This window comes from Mytilus edulis, chromosome 1, assembly GCF_963676685.1.
Source record: "Mytilus edulis chromosome 1, xbMytEdul2.2, whole genome shotgun sequence".
Taxonomy (NCBI): domain Eukaryota; kingdom Metazoa; phylum Mollusca; class Bivalvia; order Mytilida; family Mytilidae; genus Mytilus; species Mytilus edulis.
Window position 1 is genome coordinate 95,562,482 of NC_092344.1, and position 18,216 is coordinate 95,580,697.

At 32.8% G+C, this 18,216-nt stretch overlaps 2 protein-coding genes across 4 annotated transcripts in view; one reads left to right on the plus strand and one right to left on the minus strand.

Annotated features, from left to right (window-relative positions):
• The window catches only part of LOC139515839 (uncharacterized), a 43,196-nt gene extending 35,525 nt beyond the window's left edge, over window positions 1-7,671 (minus strand). For 2 of the 3 annotated variants that reach the window (XM_071305577.1, XM_071305561.1), the window contains exons 1-3: window positions 7,601-7,671; window positions 6,413-6,558; window positions 2,176-2,460 (exon numbers count right to left, since the gene is read on the minus strand). In XM_071305577.1, the coding sequence (XP_071161678.1) occupies window positions 2,176-2,460; window positions 6,413-6,479 (352 nt within the window). In that variant the 5' untranslated portion in view covers window positions 6,480-6,558; window positions 7,601-7,671. The remainder of the gene's footprint in view (window positions 1-2,175; window positions 2,461-6,412; window positions 6,559-7,600) is intronic. The other variant, XM_071305570.1, reaches the window with a different exon arrangement.
• A 2,259-nt stretch (window positions 7,672-9,930) lies between these two features.
• LOC139520191 (PHD finger protein 24-like) lies at window positions 9,931-17,507 on the plus strand. Its single transcript, XM_071312666.1, has 7 exons — window positions 9,931-10,215; window positions 10,908-11,117; window positions 12,151-12,229; window positions 12,496-12,683; window positions 13,273-13,415; window positions 14,556-14,633; window positions 16,486-17,507. The coding sequence occupies exons 1-7, from the start codon at window positions 9,979-9,981 to the stop codon at window positions 16,553-16,555; spliced, it is 1,005 nt and encodes a 334-aa protein (XP_071168767.1). The 5' UTR covers window positions 9,931-9,978; the 3' UTR covers window positions 16,556-17,507.
• Window positions 17,508-18,216: the final 709 nt, after the last annotated feature.

The window sequence follows — 18,216 nt, forward strand, 5'->3', positions numbered from 1 at the left end:
CGGATAGCTCGAACGGACGCCTAACGGATAACTTTTTTTCAATCCGTTCATGTCCGTTAGACGTCCGTTCTTATTGTTCTATATAATAAGAATGTTCTTATCCCGGGCATAAAAACAATGCCGTATTTTGCGAAACCTTTTCAACTTTTGATCTTCAGTGCTGTACAACTTTGTACTTTTTTCACTTTCGATCTTTTATATCTGGGCGTCACTGGTGAGTCTTGTGTGGGCAAGGCGCGTTTTTGGCGTATTGAATTTTAAACCTGATGCTTTTTGTTATCTATTAATCATGTTTTTCTGTGTCTAATATGTTCTCCTATTTATTTGTATTGTAGTCCTGTAATATTATGTTGTCATTTCAATGTTATATTTAACTTTGCCATTAAAGTGCGAGGTTTGGCATGCCTTAAAACCAGGTTCAACCCACCACTTTTATTCCCCTTTAAAAGTGTCCTGTACCAAGTCAGGAAGATGGTCATTGTTATATATTGTTCGTTTCTCTTTGTGTTGCATTTTAACGTTGAGTCGTTTGTGTTTTCTCTTATTTTTGAGATATTGAGATAAGACGTGGCACGGTACTTGTCTATCCCAAATTCATGTATTTGGTTTTCATGTTACATTTGTTATTCTCGTGGTGTTTTGTCTGATGATTGGTCTGTTTCTGTGTGTGTTGCGTTTCGATGTTGTGTCGTTGTTCTCCTCTTATATTTAATGCGTTTCGCTCGGTTTTGGTTTGTTACCCCGATTTTGTTTTTTGTCCATGGATTTATGAGTTTTGAACAGCGGTATACTACTGTTGCCTTTACTTATCCGTTAGACGTCCGTTCATATCAGTTGCATGTCCGTTAAGCGTACGTTTTATCCGTCGGTGTCCGTTCTGTCCGATGGAAAATTTTGAGCATGTTCAAAACTTTGAACGGACGTCCAACGGATAAAATGTCCGTTGAACGTCTGTTAGGCGTCCGTTTTGTACGGTACTCGTTCGTTTCGTTTCCGTTTTGTATCCGTTACGTGTCCGTTATACATCCGTTGGAGGTCTGGAAGATAAATTCACCAACGGACTTCTACCGGACGTTTAACGGATAAAACGGATGAGAAACGGACTTCTACCGGACGTATAACGGATAAAACGGATGATGAACTGATCTGAAACGGATAAATGCAAATTGAAAATTTCGCGTCAGAAATGCCAATTATTGCAGATTATGTCAGATTTCTTAAGGTTCATGAATTCTTATTATTCATAATCGATCTTAGTGTATAGGCACGTCTTCACAATCAAGCAGTTTTTATTCAGGCCAGACACTGCCCTTTGGCGGAATTTTGAAGAATAAACCAAAACCAGTTACACAGAAACATTTTGAATATATATGCGATTTACATGTATTATTATTGTCGTCTTTGATTTTTCCGTATATCTTGTCCATCCGTTTTAACCGGTACGCTTCCGTTAGGTGTTCGTTTTATGCGGTACTCGTCCGTTGGATGTACGTTCGACATCCGTTCTGTCCGGTACGTGTCCGTTTCTCGTACGTTGTATATCCGGTGTGTGTCCGTTATGCATCTGTTACACGTCCGTTTTATTCGGTCAGCACATCAACGGACTCCCAACGGATAACAATGTTATCAACGGACAACTTTTATTTTCATCCGTTAGGCGTCCGTTCGTGCTATCCGGTAAGGTGTGACCGAGGCTTTACTTATATCGCAGATACAGGAAAAGTGACACATATAGCAACTAACTGATATAAATATTGAAACATGTTTAATTTTATTGACATCTACTTTTTTTCTGTAAAACTTGTATGTATACTTTTCAATGTTGTAAACTCCATAAATTTACATAACAGCTACAAGTAGTGTGTACATAGTAGAGAGAACAGAATATATTTTACGGAGATATTACGCAGAAGATAAATTACAAACAACGCGAAAAGTAGGAAGAAAAATAAGGCTTTGAGTTATAATGGTTCCATTATATCTAGAGCAATATGGGTTGACCTGGAAAGGGAAGCACATTTAGCATTTCAATGCCAACGTATTTTTCTAGCGGTAAAAAAACGATTTTTAGTGTAATGATTTTTTTATTTCAATTTTCACCATGTAATTGGCTTAGCAGTCCATTTTTAATAAATAATCATCTAGTAAGTAAAATATTCACTACTACTAACTTACCACCAACAATAACTGGTATGCTTCCCAGATTTTTGCTTAAGTCTGCACAGTTTCCTGGGCAACAACAGTACCATTCTATTGTATTTTTGTCAACAAGACTTGTAACTTCTGCGGATAGCGAATGTTCCGATCGTTTGCTGGTAACATTGAAGGCTGTTCTGTTTGAAATGCGAAACAAATCATAGTTCACGGCTGAGGTAAAACCTGTCGTATTACAGGTAACTTTGAATAAAGATTCTTTGCTAATAATCTGGTCATTAGCTGTAACATGATTAGGGCTGTTTGCTAAATGATACAAGAAGATAATAAAATGTAAATTAGAAGATACATAAACTAAAAGATAAAATATGTTCATTGCTTTACGCCTTAGAAAGTACCGTAACCAACTAGAATATGTAGCAATATGATCTCATTAATGTCATTCAGTGATACAAAATCCAAGAAACATCAGTTAACGGATTATAAATATGAACATTGAACTAGAGGCTCTAAAAAGCTTGTGTCGCTCATCAAGGTCTATGTTCAACTTCAACGATGAAATGTGTCCCACTATTGTGATCAGTAACTGAAACTTCTTTTTTGTTGATCTTAAAATTGAGAATGGAAATGGGGAATATGTCAAAGCGACAACAACCCGACCATTGAACAGACAACAGCTGAAGGCCACCAACTCCCGCACCTTGTAAAAGCTAACATATATTTTTGTCACTGTCTTCTATAGTTTTCGCCAAAAACACAAAAAATGAGTAAATTATATGTAAGTATTACATGTATAAGAAGACAAATAGACAATTTTATCTATGCTGACTTATTATTTATCTATCTTTTATTGTTTTCAAGGTACTGAACTAAGTGTTAGGAAAAACACATTACAATTATCTTTTAAGGGTAGTAACTCCAATAAAAAGTTGACCAACGATTTCCACAAATTCTACTTATTTGTAGATCTTGCCTCCTTGTGGATAATTTTTAAGCCACAAAAATTATTCACAAGAATGCAAAATCTCTTTTTTTCTTATAGTTTCAAAAACAATGGGCAATAACACAAATCATAAGTTTAACAGTTAATCAATGGCTACAACTCCTGCAAAAATCGACTGATGATTTTCGTTTAAAAGCAATTACATGTAAATAGACATTTGTTATGGTAGATCTTGGTAGATTTAATTATTCTCAACATTAATACGTTTGTCAGATTTCTCTAACAATAGCGGTTTTCAAGGGAAAACAATCAAAACTTGCATGTTACACTGAAATTGTTCTATTTCTTGTCATTTCGACCATGTTGGTTGGAAACATTCGTATTTAAAAAGATACACCAAAACGATACACCAAAGATGAGTGGCTCCATTTGACCCAGTAGTTTCAGAGGTGAAGAATATTTTGTAAAATTACTGAACGACGACGACAGAATGCAACTTGTGAATGCAACGTTCACACTGGCCCTTATGGTTAGGTGAGCTATATTTAATGATGTGTCAACATATTTTATTATATTTAGCAATATCGAAAACATTTGATTTCATTAAACATTTGTAAAATATTGAAAACATGATACCGACCTAGATTAATTTGTTACAGCATTAAAATATACAGGTTTTTTTCTCCATAGAAATGCTGATTTTATCTGGATCATGTGATAAATTTTATCTTTTGATAAACACAAAAGATTTTGATATTGTGAATTATAATGAAACATCCACCTTTTTAAAAAGAAATGACCTTGCTTATGAAAGACAGACAAAAATATACCGTTGAAAACCGCCCTACTTCTGTGCACGTGTTATCTGTCATTTAAGTTGACATGTTTACAATCTAAGATAACATTCAGCTAAATGTTACATGTGACGATATAAAAAAAAACCACATTTTCTGATATTCTCTTTAAACGATGGTCGTATCACTTACTCGAAATAAATATTGATAAATCGTTTTACCATCATAATTGTTGAATTTTCTAAACATATGAAGTGGCCAATTTAAGAATTCAGAGACTGGTCTTACATGTGGACACAAAAAATCATGTTCATGCTCAGTGAGACTTACAGTCAATTACTGCTTCAAAAAAATGTCAAAAGAAAATGGTTGTAAAAGTACTATCACACATGACGACTAACAATACTAAGGAGTATGAAACTTTCAAGAAAATGGTTTCAAACGAGAGTTGTTGTTTTTTCCGTACAAATGGCAAATCAGTTATCAAAGTCCACAAGTCTTACATAAAAAAATAAATGTCCATTTAAAAACGTACAAATGTAATAATAAATAAACTCATCATAGATAGTATATACGCCAGACGCGTTTCGTCTACAAAAGACTTATCAGTAACGCTCGAATCCAAAAAAGTTATAAAGGCAAAATAAAGTACGAAGTTGAAGAGCATTGAGAACCAAAATTCCTAAAAGTTTTGCCAAATACAGCTAAGGTGATCTATGCCTGAGGTAGAAAAATAATCTACACTCAAGTACAAAAATGTCCTAAAAATTTTCAAAGCTTTCTGATGTATGGATTCAGAATATTTCCCGAAATGTCAATAAAAGACATTAATTGGCCACAGCAAAAAAAAATCAAATTAAATAAGCGGTAAGTTTTTTTCCAACTATACATGGAGGATAACGGTATCAGAGGGGTATCGTTCACTATGTGTCATCATGATGCAACAGAGTGAAAATGGTCAAAGTACTATAACCTTATTGTCAAAGCAAAAATACATGAAGTCCGTAACAAACAATACTACCAGACTTCCGGCAATAGGGTTTTGGGTAATAGTGCGACATGTTAGACAAGGAAGATAAAGGTATACAATACCAAAATACAGAAGAGCATGATAATAAAATTGAGAATGGAAATGGGGAATGTGTCAAAGAGACAACAACCCGACCAAAATAAAAAAAAACACAACAGCAGAAGGTCACCAACAGGTCTTCAATGTAGCGAAAAATTCCCGCACCCGGAGGCGTCCTTCAGCTGGCCCCTAAACAAATATATACTAGTTCAGTGATAATGAACGCCATACTAATTTCCAAATTGTACACAAGAAACTAAAATTTAAATAATAAGTATGCCTTTCAACATTAGAAAAGTATCAGTCGGTGAATAGAAACACAGATAGTGTACTCGGTGATATTAGTTAAAGAACAATTTATAGACTTTGATAATGACATACCACAAAAATTATACACGCAAACCTCATTTAGTAACTTTTTTTTTTTTTTTAGTTTTTTAATAAAATTATTTTTATTAACCTGTGTAAGTTAGTTTCTTTGGCGGCATTATGTCCAAGGTTATGGTGTCTTTCTTGTATTGCTTTCCATCTAACCCCTTGTTTTATTAGTTTTGTATTAACATTGTGTCATAGATCTTTATTCGTTCAGTGTATGTTCACTTGTTTTTTGTTAATATGTCTTTTGATTGAGTTAAGCCGTTTCAATTCATATTTTTAAGTGTGTCTTTCTATGTTGTGATGTTACACCATTGTTTCAGGTTGGATGAAGGTTGTCGTCTATTAAAACGTTTAAACCCGCTGCATTTGTTTGCACCTGTCAGGAATTTGATGTTCACTGGTTGTCGTTTGTTGATGTGATTCTCGTTTCTCGTTTTTTTAATATATTAGACCGTTGTTGTTCCTGTTTTAATGGTTTTACACTAGTCGATTTTGTGACTTTTTATAGCTTGCTGTTCGGTGTGAACGGTTGCTCCGTGTTGAAAGCTCTACTTTGACCTATAACGTTTTACTTACAAATTGTGATTTTGATGGGGAGTTGTCCCATTGGCACTCATACAACATTTTATAACCATTGTTCACGCATATCTAAGAAGTTTAATCGATCAGTTTGACCAAATTAAAACGGAAAACCACCAAAAACTTCCCAAGCGTACACAGTGAAGTATACTGTAAATTCAGATATTATTGCGTGCATTTATTACTGCGATTTTTCAAGAATGGACAAGATGCGAGTTTTATTATTGCGATGTTTGCGATTTCAATAATAAAAAAATACATGACAGGGTTACGTTTCAGTTTAGTTTTCAGAATGACAGTTCTTATTATTGCGATACTCTACCAGTAGCATTTTTCGCATAGATAAAAACCTCGCAATAATTTCTTAATTTCTGAATTTACATCAATGTATAGCATAAAACGTTTTACTATCATTTAATGTATTTTTGACAACGTACTTTTATCCAAAAAAAAAAAAGAAGCCCAATCAAATCTCGTGAAATAAACAATACCTACGATATCTACATGCTGGGAAAATATTTGACATCGTCGTCGTCGCAAGTACTAAGAATTGACATATCATATTTCCGATAGCATATTCTAAATAGTGTCAGTGGTTCATCGTTATCGTTCATTGACATCATTTGCCATACCTTTAGGTTCTGAAAAAAAAAAATACAGTCATGTTCATGATATGTAAAATGAAAAGGCTTATGGGATGTAAAATTATTATATTGGTTCGCATCACGGTGCGGACTATTAGTTTCATACGATATTCACGCCATCTTGAAATTAGGACTTAACACATTTTGGCTCTGATTGGTTGCCTTAAGATGAAGCTAAAATTCGATTGGCTAGAATGAGATGTAAAAACCTAGAAGGTACATCCACAGCACAATATTCGATTTTAGTATGGTTATACAAGACCCGATCAACCAAGTATCTATGGATTCATATTGGCATATTTTATGATATTGTGAGATACTCCGTACTTTTTAGAGAGGTTTTAGACATGAAAATGTACTACTTTCCACTTATAGATGACGCATCAGTCCCTTGAAACCAACTATATAGAACATTTAAACTTGAAATGTCGCAAATTATTATTAAGACTGTATATAAGTATTAATTAATGTTACTTGTCTTATCAGGAGTTTACCAATCATCTGTTGCATTAAAAATGTCAAAGGGTTTTAATCAGGCTCCGGGTTTTAAAGGTACATCCTTTATCGTTCAAAAGGTAACTCCAGATCTCTTTTGTTGGATAATTTTATAATAAGATATGGGTTTTCGAAGTATAATTCATATAAATTGAAATGAGGGATCAAAATTCAATTCATATATATATATTGGAAAGGAGGGATCTACATACATAGAACAAATCTTGCATTGAAAACAAAAATGTGTAAGAGCATCAACAATATGAGACCAACGTTCCTGTTTTATCAATGACACCCGATGTGACTCAATTTTCGCATTCCTACCTAGTCAACAAAATTGACTGATTTTCGATGATAACATACACACACAAAGATCATAACATTTAACAAGTACAAGGTCATACAAGCAACATCATTTTGACTCAAAGTATATCGTATTTTGTTAAAATGGCAACATGTTTACATAGAAATAATCTTGAGTTTCTCCATTTCAGAAAAAAGATGTAATTCTACTTTGTAAAAATGAATTAAAATGTGTACTTACTGTGCACACCTATGTCACATTGTGAATTAAAGGGATTTCCAAAATTGTTAACCTGTATTATTATGATTATTTTATCAACTTAGATAAAAAGAAGATTAGCCGCACCTAAAACAGATCATATCGTTTATAAATGTTTTTGAACATAATAATTTTCGATACCAGGAAACAAAAGACTTATTATATCAGGTCTTTTCAAGCTTTAAAAAGGGCTCTTTTTGACCTGAAAATCGGAAGTGTCATGAAATATTTATATATATATGTATATAACAATAAAAGAGATGTATGTGCCATATTTTAGATTATTGTTTTTCAATATATTAAGCCACAGCTTTTTCATAGTAGAGAAATAGCATAAATCTACGAAATATTCCCAAAAATGCATTAGTTTGAGTATTTATGCGAGCAAGTGAAACACATTGGCAATATCGAACACGTGACGGTGCAAGTAAATATTAGCACGTGTCAATAAAATTTCAGAGGCTTAACCATAAAATCTGTAAAGACAATTTACAAGAGTGATCACAATCGATATGGCATTCACAATAAAATGGGTAAAATATGCAGATGCACTTAAGGATTACAAATATGCAACGTTATTTGCAGGATCTAGCTCATATCGGGTAGATTTATAGAATTAGCACAGCTTCACATATTCGAAGAATCAAATGAACATTGCTTTATAGTAGCGATCTTCGGCCTTTCAATGGTTTTCAACTGCTATCCTGCAATGGCGATAACGCCTTCAAGTTCATAGCGTGAATGACCGATAGTTTTATAAAATCTGTTGAACAGTAATGTATATATACTCTACAAATATTTGAGTTAACTTTTACCCTGTAACCCTCATTTTAAAGTTTCTGTCTATCGAGCCAAAATGCAAAATAAAATAAAAAGGGTAAAGATCATCATTTCAAAATATATAATTTGGAAACTCGACAATTACGCCTATAAAAAGACGTCTGATAGTTTTGGTGAAAACAGAATTTTACAATTATGTGTTGTTTCCCAATAATTGTTCACTTTTTCCACATTGAGACTTACATGGAAAGTTGTCTCATTGCACTCATACCACATCTACGTTACGTATATCTAAGTAGGTAGATTACAAACGATCTGAACTTTTTTGCTCCGATCGGATTTTCTCTATCCATAGCAGTTTTCGATTTAAAACACAAAACTAGCATTTCACCCCTATGTGTTAAACTAGACACGTCAGCAATGTTGGTTGGTAGGCGGGATCGTCGGACATATTTCTAAAAGCTGATACCCCGATGAGAATTGCTGCAATTTTGGTTAAATTTGATCCAGTAGTTTCAGAAGAGAAAATTTATGAAAAGTAAATGAATGGAAGCGACGAGTTATAGACGCAAAAATGACGATAATAGCATTTTTGTTGAAATCTCGTCCTTTATTTATAAAACTTAACACGTTTTTATTACTTATAAAAACCATCCTGTATTTCAGGCGAAGTAAATAACAGTTCAATGTCATAACTTACGATTGTTATCATAACTGTTTTAAACGATGACGTGTATTTTCAAAATTTAAAGGTTATATTTTTAATATTATAGCTGTAAATATTATTTTACTTAAATGCCAAAAACTGTAAATTTTTGTGACAATAAAGCAATTGAATTGATTTGATTTTAATCCAAAGTCCAAATGATACGTTAATCGGACATTCCAGGTGTTAAATCAATATATGTCCGTGTGACAGGAAGGGGATGAAGCGTAAAAAATATTTACAATTTACAGAGCTGTAGAACAGAAGATATGGTATGATTGCCAATGAGACAACTCTCCACAAGAGACCAAAATGATACAGAAATTAACAGCTATTTTAACGCCACTGAATACTATACTATCTGAGACTCGAGAATGGATGTGTCTGTATCTTCACGTTATCTTAATGTTTAGTTTGCTGTTCTAGTTATAATAATCCAAAACCAAGCATTTAGCCAAATCGACCTCTTCCATAGTTTCTTTTTTCAAATTGGGTGTCTTTCTTGTGCCATGTTACCAGCATCTTACCAGGAACACATATTTTGTTAATATTATTGTCTGAAAATATAAAATAATATTATATTATATTGCAAAACTATTTGGATTTAAAATCACTTAAAGAAATATAAAGAAGTTAAAGTCAGTTATTTACACTTGATTTAAAGTCTCATAAATATGGGATCACGTTTTACCATTGACGCGTTATTAAGTAAGCAATGGATAATCCTAAGCTTCAAAATTATTATTACATAACATCTTTAAATATCTTATGGCACTTCACATATAGATTTAAGTCAATCTTTCAAATTCTTGTGCTTGCTGCTTAATTGTAATTGTGTACTGTAAAAAACTGTAATTTCATATTTTGTTCCATAATGGCCGACAAAAGTTTGTGGGATTCCTTCATTCCAAAAGCAAAAGTAATCGGTAGTTTTGCAAGACATTGTAAAGATCACAAAAAGGAACGTGCCGAACTGATAAAATTTGTTGAACACATGGTGGAAGATTTGAAAGAAGACGAAGAAGATATAGACATAACGGAGCGGTATCAGTTTAGAGTACGAAAACTATCTGTGGTACCAGCGCCAAAAACTAGAGACGTAGAATACACGGTAGGTTCAGCCAATTCATAATAACACTTGATATCTTTATTATGATTATTAGAAAAGACATTTAACAACATCAACTACAAAAACAAAATTATTTTTATATGTTTGTCTATTATGTATACTCACAGTTGAGAACAACTTTAAAATATATTACCATCTTCTCAGCAACGCATAAGATGCCAAGTAGAGGTATTCACTATTTTCTTTTCTATACATTTTGTTTATCATATCACGAGAATAAAGACGCAGTGGGTTGGAGGTAGGGTTGGGGAGGAGGTTGTAATTACAAAACCGACCAATATTCATGTGCATGTTCAAAGTAAGTCACATCGTCAGTGGTTGTTTTTCGTCTTTTTGTCATTTTAATGTATTTGATGTAGATGGTAGATCTTAAGATTGGCAGTCTCCATAAAATTTATACAACACTGTTTCCACCAAATGCATCACATACGATTAAGTCATTTGCTAGTTGTTGATGAAAGGATGTTGACCTATAATTTTTTTAAGTTTTTGTTGTGTCGTTGGTTCGCTGATTCCCGGATGCAGTACCTACAACTTCCAAAACCACGTTGAAAGCACAGAGTTGCTTCACAAAAGAATATAAAGATTTCTACTGCAGTCTGGGATTATCAAGAGAATACAAAAGTCATTATGATTTAATATACCAAAATGTTAATGATGATTATTACTTACAGCTTAATAAGAATGGTCACGATGAGTACTGTTTTGTTTGCGAAGAACCTTTTCCTCACTTTAGTAAGGAGGATGTATATCCTTGTCGCGTGTGTACCCGTGCCTTCCATAAAAAATGTGTAGAATTGTTGAGTGATTCAGAATGTTCCCAGTTTGACAAGGAAACCATGGATAGAAGACATACAAATAGTGGCTGGAGCTGTTATAAATGTGTAAGTACAAATAAATTTACTCACAAGTATTCATGTTCGGAGCTTTTTTGAATAACATTAAAATCAGCAATCTGGATACTGTATATTATTTAATTCTCAATTTCGTAGAGACAACAATTTGGATGGCAAGTCAAATATGTCAACACTTCATGGTCATTGACATTAAGTCTTAAAAATACAAACCTAATACAATATAATTTAAAATATATTTTCGGTTTATAAAGTTGAAACCTTCGTTTCATTAAAGACAGGAAATCTCTATAAACTGAAAATCAATTTGGCTACGACAACATGGCAGTTGCTACTAGGACCATCAATCTAAAAGTATGTACTTCTGGGGTGGGCACATTTACATTTTTCTGGGTAATTGTTAAATAAGGGACTTAAACTTAAAAATGCAGCATACTTTGGAAAATAAATGATAGCAAAACACGCCAAGAACAGATGAAAACCAGCTATAAATTTTAAAATACGAAACAAAACAAATCGTATGGTATCGATTCTCGTGTGCACGACACGTGTTCCCGGAATAACCATTTTCATGTACATTCGAGACCAAATTTTGGAAGGCTAAAATTATATGTATTGAGTTTAAAGTACAAGCTTACAACTTATTACCAGGCATACATAACACAAAACCGGTGTTATTCTTGAAAAGGATATTCCTTTCTAGCATTTCTTGCAAACTATTAACATGTGTGTGTGTTTGATTTTGTATGTGTGTTTTATTTGTCGTTTGATTTTTTTACTCTCATTAACGTGAAACTAAAAAGGACCTTTCTTTTAATCAAGAATAAATAGTAATATTTCATCTACATTTAAAAATCAAATTATGTCTTAAATGCAGTATTAAGATAAGGAGATGTGGTATGATTGTCAATTATAAAAAAGTTCTGTTGCATTCCAGGAATCGATACCGACTTTTATCTTGTCGATAATTAGTTGTATTGATCTATTATTGATAGCTTTAGAGTTTGGCACCGATCACATCAATTCCTATCTTTTAATATTTATATTTCCTCATTTTTCCCAGGTAAACTTATCTCATCTTCTAACAGACAAAGAAACCTCAACTCTTTTTGAGATATTTGATGAAATAGACACTAATGGCGGTAAGTATGCTTTTCATAGAAAAAATGGCATGGTTTTAAAGCGCAAAGATAATTGCATATTATGCTATATATACAATTCTAGACGATCATACTTTAGAATTTTTCAAGAATGATAAAATTGTAATCTTATATTTTCAAATGTTTAAGTTATAAAACTTAAATCTGTTCTTCAACTTTTACAATTGTATTGATAATTAAACCTTCATGGAATTACATTGCATGTACTAAAATTATGAGTATATTACACACGATATTTTATAATTCAGATTCGTATATTTCGCAAGAAGAATTTGTAAATTACAAAAATAAAACGGTTCACATGGCATCAACAGACAGCGGAAAACAACAAATCGTTTTACAGTTTAAAAAAATAGATACAGACAAAGATGGACGTATAAATTGGTGGGAATTCCTCAGTCATGAATCTAGGTTATTTCTGGCAAAAAGACCAACGGTAAGTAAAGGTACTAGCATTGGTAAGAGATTTCATATCAGGAATTCATAAATTTGAGCTTGCTTTCAATAACTGCGGTGTTTTGACGTTGTTGTTGTTTTCACGCGACGTTCTTTAAGCATATTCAACCCTCCAGTTGTCTTTATTTACGCTGAATTACTCATATAACGGTAAAATCGTGGTTTTCCCTCAGTTATTCCAATTACTAGTACATTTCTTTCACTAATCATTTCCTAATTTAGTGATCTTGATAGTGTTACTGTGTATCTTATATTAGAAAAATACGCTGTAAACGAAAACAAACAACTCAAAACTGGCAAAAAATTCACCTGAGTTTTTTTACAATGTCGAGTAGAGTGCGAATGGAAATTGGGAATGTGACAAAGAGATAACCCAACCAAAGAGCATAAAATAGCACGAGGCCACCAATAAGTCTTCAATACAGCGAAAATATCCACACCCATGATAGGCTATAGGATTATTTTGGGGGCTTCTGCAAACGAACTGATTTTAAGATGATGATGACGTATATAAGTTGGACGTGCGATAAAAAATTTCTTTAAACACCTTCAGTTGCTTTAATTCGCAGGACGAGTTATTAGACATGCTAACAGAAAAGGAAATAGTTCATGCGAAGGCTGTGTTCTCTCACATGGATGACGATGGCGATGGTCTAGTGACACATACCAAAGCTTTGACGGCATACAGAAACTGGTACAAAAGATTAGATGTGTCAGTATTTAGAATTTAATGTATTGCATTTTTTAAAGCGATTTATGAATATGAATATTTTTTTAGAAAATATTTTTTTTGGGGATTAAATGTGATAATTAGTGAACGTTGACGATGTTTTAGTTAGTTAATTAATCAATCAATATACTTCTGTAAACATCCCCATGTGAATGGATTCACCAGTTATAAGAAGGTTACAAGAGCGCAATTATCTGTACATTTTACCGGCATTTTTTTTAAGATGGTACTCAGAATAGAATCCTATTCTGCTTCTGATTGGATGATACAGGATTGGAATTACATTTTATTGAAAGCTTATCCAATTAGGTTTAAAAAATTCAGAAAATCATATTCGCATTTTACAAAGTATAGAAAATATCTTCCATTTCTGCACGTCGGACCTTTTAAAAATATGCATTTTTTCATTGATCAAAAAAACATATACGATCTTTGTCAACTGCATTTTAGTCAATTTTTGCCGCATGACCATATATATATATTTTTGGTTAAAATACAAAACTGGCATCTGTAGTAATAGGAACTGCTACCCGTTTTTTCCTAGTTTGTGTAGTCTTCGAGGGAAAACAAATACGGAACACCAGTGATTCCCTATGTAATGGAAAATGCATGACGAATAATTGCGCTCTTGAAACAGAAACAAAAAGAAAAAAGACACAGTTGTCTTTCTTTGGAGCTTATAGTCTCAGCAGGGTCAGTGTGACAACTTTGTTTGGTTCTAGCAAACAATATTTATGCATTGCTTAAATACGTGTTTGTCAAACTAAATGTCGAACGTTTAATTAGTAATTTTAAAGAATTGTTAGCACTTAAAATTCTGTTGATATACATGTACATATATTAAAGTACAGTTTTGAGCATATCAGAATTTTGAGATTGAAAAAATACCTCCCAAGAAATTCTAAACATACGAATTTATGATATGCAAGCTTTGAGAAATATATGCCTATACACGTAAAAAGACTTAATTACGTAAACATCAGAGAAAACATACACATTGTAGTCACAGAAACAGATTAGCATCTTTATATTACCATGCCGGTATTAGAATAAATATGATTTAAAATATCAGCAACACTTTTCATCTATAAATATAAAGTATGTAGTCTTTATTTCATACAGAACAGACTCGTCGACTTTAAATCTTCATGCAGATGTAGCTGCGCAAATGGTAATGGAACATGACAAGAAAAACAAAGGGTATGTCAAGTAGACTTTATAGCTGACTATGCGGTATGGGCTTTGCTCATTGTTGAAGGCTGTACGGTGACCTAAAGTTGTTAATGTCTGTGACATTTTGGTCTCTTGTGGACAGTTGTCTCATTGGCAATCATACCACATCTTTTTTTTTATATTGATATGATACAACAAGTCTTAATATCAATTATCAGCCTGATACCTTTGATAACTATTAACACCACTGGGACGATGCCACTGCTGGTAGACGTTTTGTCCCCGAGGGTATCACTAGCCCAGTAGCCATCACTTCGATGTGACAGGAATATCAATTGTTTAGTCATTTTTATAAATTTACTGGTTGGAAAAGTATAAATTATTCGAAATACTTTTCTTATCCCAGGCATATATTACCTTATCCGTATTTGGCACAACCTTTTTGGAATTTTGGGTCTTCAATGCTGTTCAACTTTGTAATTGTTTTGGCTTTCAAACATTTTTGATCTGAGCGTCACTGATGAGACTTGTGTAGACAAAACGCGTGTCTGTCGTATACAATTATAAGCCTGGTACCTTTGATAAGTATTGGATACTTAAGGCGCTTATTGCATTTTAATATCTGCATGGCTTTTCTGTTAAAAATATCTGAAATGAAAACATTGAAAACAGTTACAACTAAAATATGACCAGATCATAGGTCGATTAGAGTGCATTTCTGTATTTGAATGAAGTAAATATAAGCAAAGGACAGCCATACACTGTACCACACAGGTTTATTTTAAAATGAAACTAGAAGAATGACTATGTGCGTAGGTTATTGAAATCAGATCACTGATTGGCATAAAACGAAACTTTCATTTACAAAGGAGTAAGTACTTTTGCTTACTTTTGCAGTTTAAATTAAAAAAAAAAGGTTTTAAACTTTTATTTTTTCCTACCTCACATAAACACTTTTGACCAAAACTTAAACAATTTATTTGCCAACCTACTGCAATTTTTTTTTTTGAAATGGAGGAAACATATATTGTGAAGTATAGGATAATGGTGTCAACTTTAATACTGCACCATTGTGTTTAATTTATTCATAGTATGACGATTCGATTAAACACAATGATTGTACTTATTCCAATATTAAAATAGCAATATAAATATTTGAAGAGGAATGCTAGCCCCTTGTCCTAGCTCCGCGCCTATGCGCGATTTAATAGAATTCAAAACTTCATACTTGCACCACTGACATAGTTACTCGGTATGTAACTTGCACATTTAATTGTGAATGTTTGAACTAATTTTATGATTGCTCAACCTTCTAAATATACACCAAATCAATCAGCTGAATAACAAAATTTAGAGGATAACACAGAATAAAAACAAATCGATAAAAACTTAAGAGGCGACAAAAGCACGGCAACTCGAAACACATGCTTGCATTAACTGAATTAAAGCAATGGTCAAAATAATACACCTAATTCGAATTCGATTCGCATTAATAATTAGTTTAATTCGCATTCGAAACGTTTAACGTCATTACGTCAATTCTAATTCGAATTGCAATGTGCGTCAAATTCACTTTACTGTCCGAATGACGTTAACTTTTAATTCGTATTAACAAAAATGTATTTCTAATGCGCATTGGATAGTTCGAATTAGCCAATTCGAATCAATTCGAAAGATGAGTGTGTGAACGCGATTAGCGAATTCGATTCGAATTGAATTTGAATTAAATTTACGTGTGAACGAGGCATAATATACTTTTTTCGTTTTATTTTTCAATCATGCCTTCTTATACTCTAATATAAATAAAGCACTGCACACACTATCATTAACACTTCATTTTATGAGTGACATGGCTATACCAAATAATTTTTTTTTGTAGAACCGTAACCTGGGTTGAATTCCTGACTGGACAAGCCTTGTATATAGTTTGTGGAAGACCTAATTTATAATGTCTGCTGATTTGTGATTCAGTAATTTTTTTAACGCAATTTTCAAAATCACAGAATTTTTCAAACGACATAATTACCATAACCGTATACAACTACATAAATGAACAGAAAAGACAGCCAGACATCAGAAAGCTATCTAGTCATCACAGGCTATTATGAAGATATCTAATACTTTATTACTAGTGTGCGTTTCTATGTTTTGATTACTCACATTATATAGAATTATAGAATAGCTAAACGATTCTTTGAAGCCAACTGCCATCATATGCAACATCCCAATGGTGGCGTTCATTCTCCCTACGTCATCCGCCGTCGTCTGCTTCACATGTTTCGTTTTTTGTTTCATCTATGTGGACATATTTTTAAAGAACTATCAATTTAAGTTAATTACACTGTATAGAGGAACGTCTGTCTGTGACAGGGTTAAACTCAAGGATCACAATTGGTTCCGTCCATTAAGCTACATGACTGAAACATCTATTAAACGCAGGACAGGAGATTTCGTCTTCATTGCAGTAGTTTCAACATAAATATTAAACAGGTTTATTTACCAGACAGTTTTATAGAAGGTTAAACCCATACTAAGTTTCTCAATATCTCTATTGCAGTATTCTTCATATCTTTCTGATTTTGGAGAGATTCTTTAATGTTGTACTTGACCGTAGACAAATCTCTAATCAACCTCTTAATGAACAAAAATGAATGTAGCTGAATTTTTTATCCTATAATCCTATAACATAATAGGATACAACATATATTGCTTTTATTCAACATATGTACGTATATGTATAAAAGCTGATCCTAATAAAGAAAATTCATATTATATACATTTTTTTTTAATTTTAAGAAATAGAAAAGTTGATTTGACACAAGTTTTAACAACATTAGAGACGTCCTCGCCCTATAAATGTTTTATATATTTATGTCTTCTCTTGATGAATGATTGATCAGAATACAAAAATGTTTTTTTTTTATAATGCAAGTTCTTGGTCATATTTGTACTTGTATATCCGCCATCAGTACAGGTTAACTGAGGCCAATGCCAAAGCAATTGTTGTATGGCGCCTTTAGATCCCAAATAGCGACAGGACCTATTAAATGTAACACAAACAAATGCCTTAACAATATAATAACCTCTAAATGATCATGGTTTTATACAGACTGTATGGGGATTGAATACCAGAAAAGAGAGGTAGGAGATACATAAAAAATGCAAACAGTAATTCACAAAACACTGCAAAGAAAACTTAAGATTTTGGAAGAAGGATTCTTTTATACACAAAAGGCGCCCGATGAAAAGTTGACATTCAACAAAATCATGACTGTAGAAGAGAGAATTTTCGAAGAATTAAATTCCGATATGGAAAGTAACGCAGTTCTAATCACGTTAAGTTTTATAAATGATTGATTTGAACGTTAGAAAATTAGGTTTCATGTATTATAATTTTAAAATAAAACAAAGACAAGTAAGATGAACAAACAAACATCTTGTAATATCATACAGTAGGTTGAATTACACCAAGTTTACAACAATACCAGTAATAAGATTTCGAATCATTTTCCAGTACCGATACTGGTCACCTTTTTACCGATTACCGCATCCCTTCAAATTGCAATATACTTCTATGGTACACTGGAGTGAAATATCCTGGGTAATCCTG

Bases quoted from the DNA above. Each gene is read 5' to 3' on its own strand.
- LOC139520191 (XM_071312666.1), top strand. From the start codon at position 9,979: ATGGCCGACAAAAGTTTGTGGGATTCCTTCATTCCAAAAGCAAAAGTA. The intron at 12,230-12,495 runs GTAAGTATGCTT...TTTATAATTCAG, and splicing joins TGAAATAGACACTAATGGCG to ATTCGTATATTTCGCAAGAA. The intron at 13,416-14,555 runs GTCAGTATTTAG...TATTTCATACAG, and splicing joins TGGTACAAAAGATTAGATGT to AACAGACTCGTCGACTTTAA.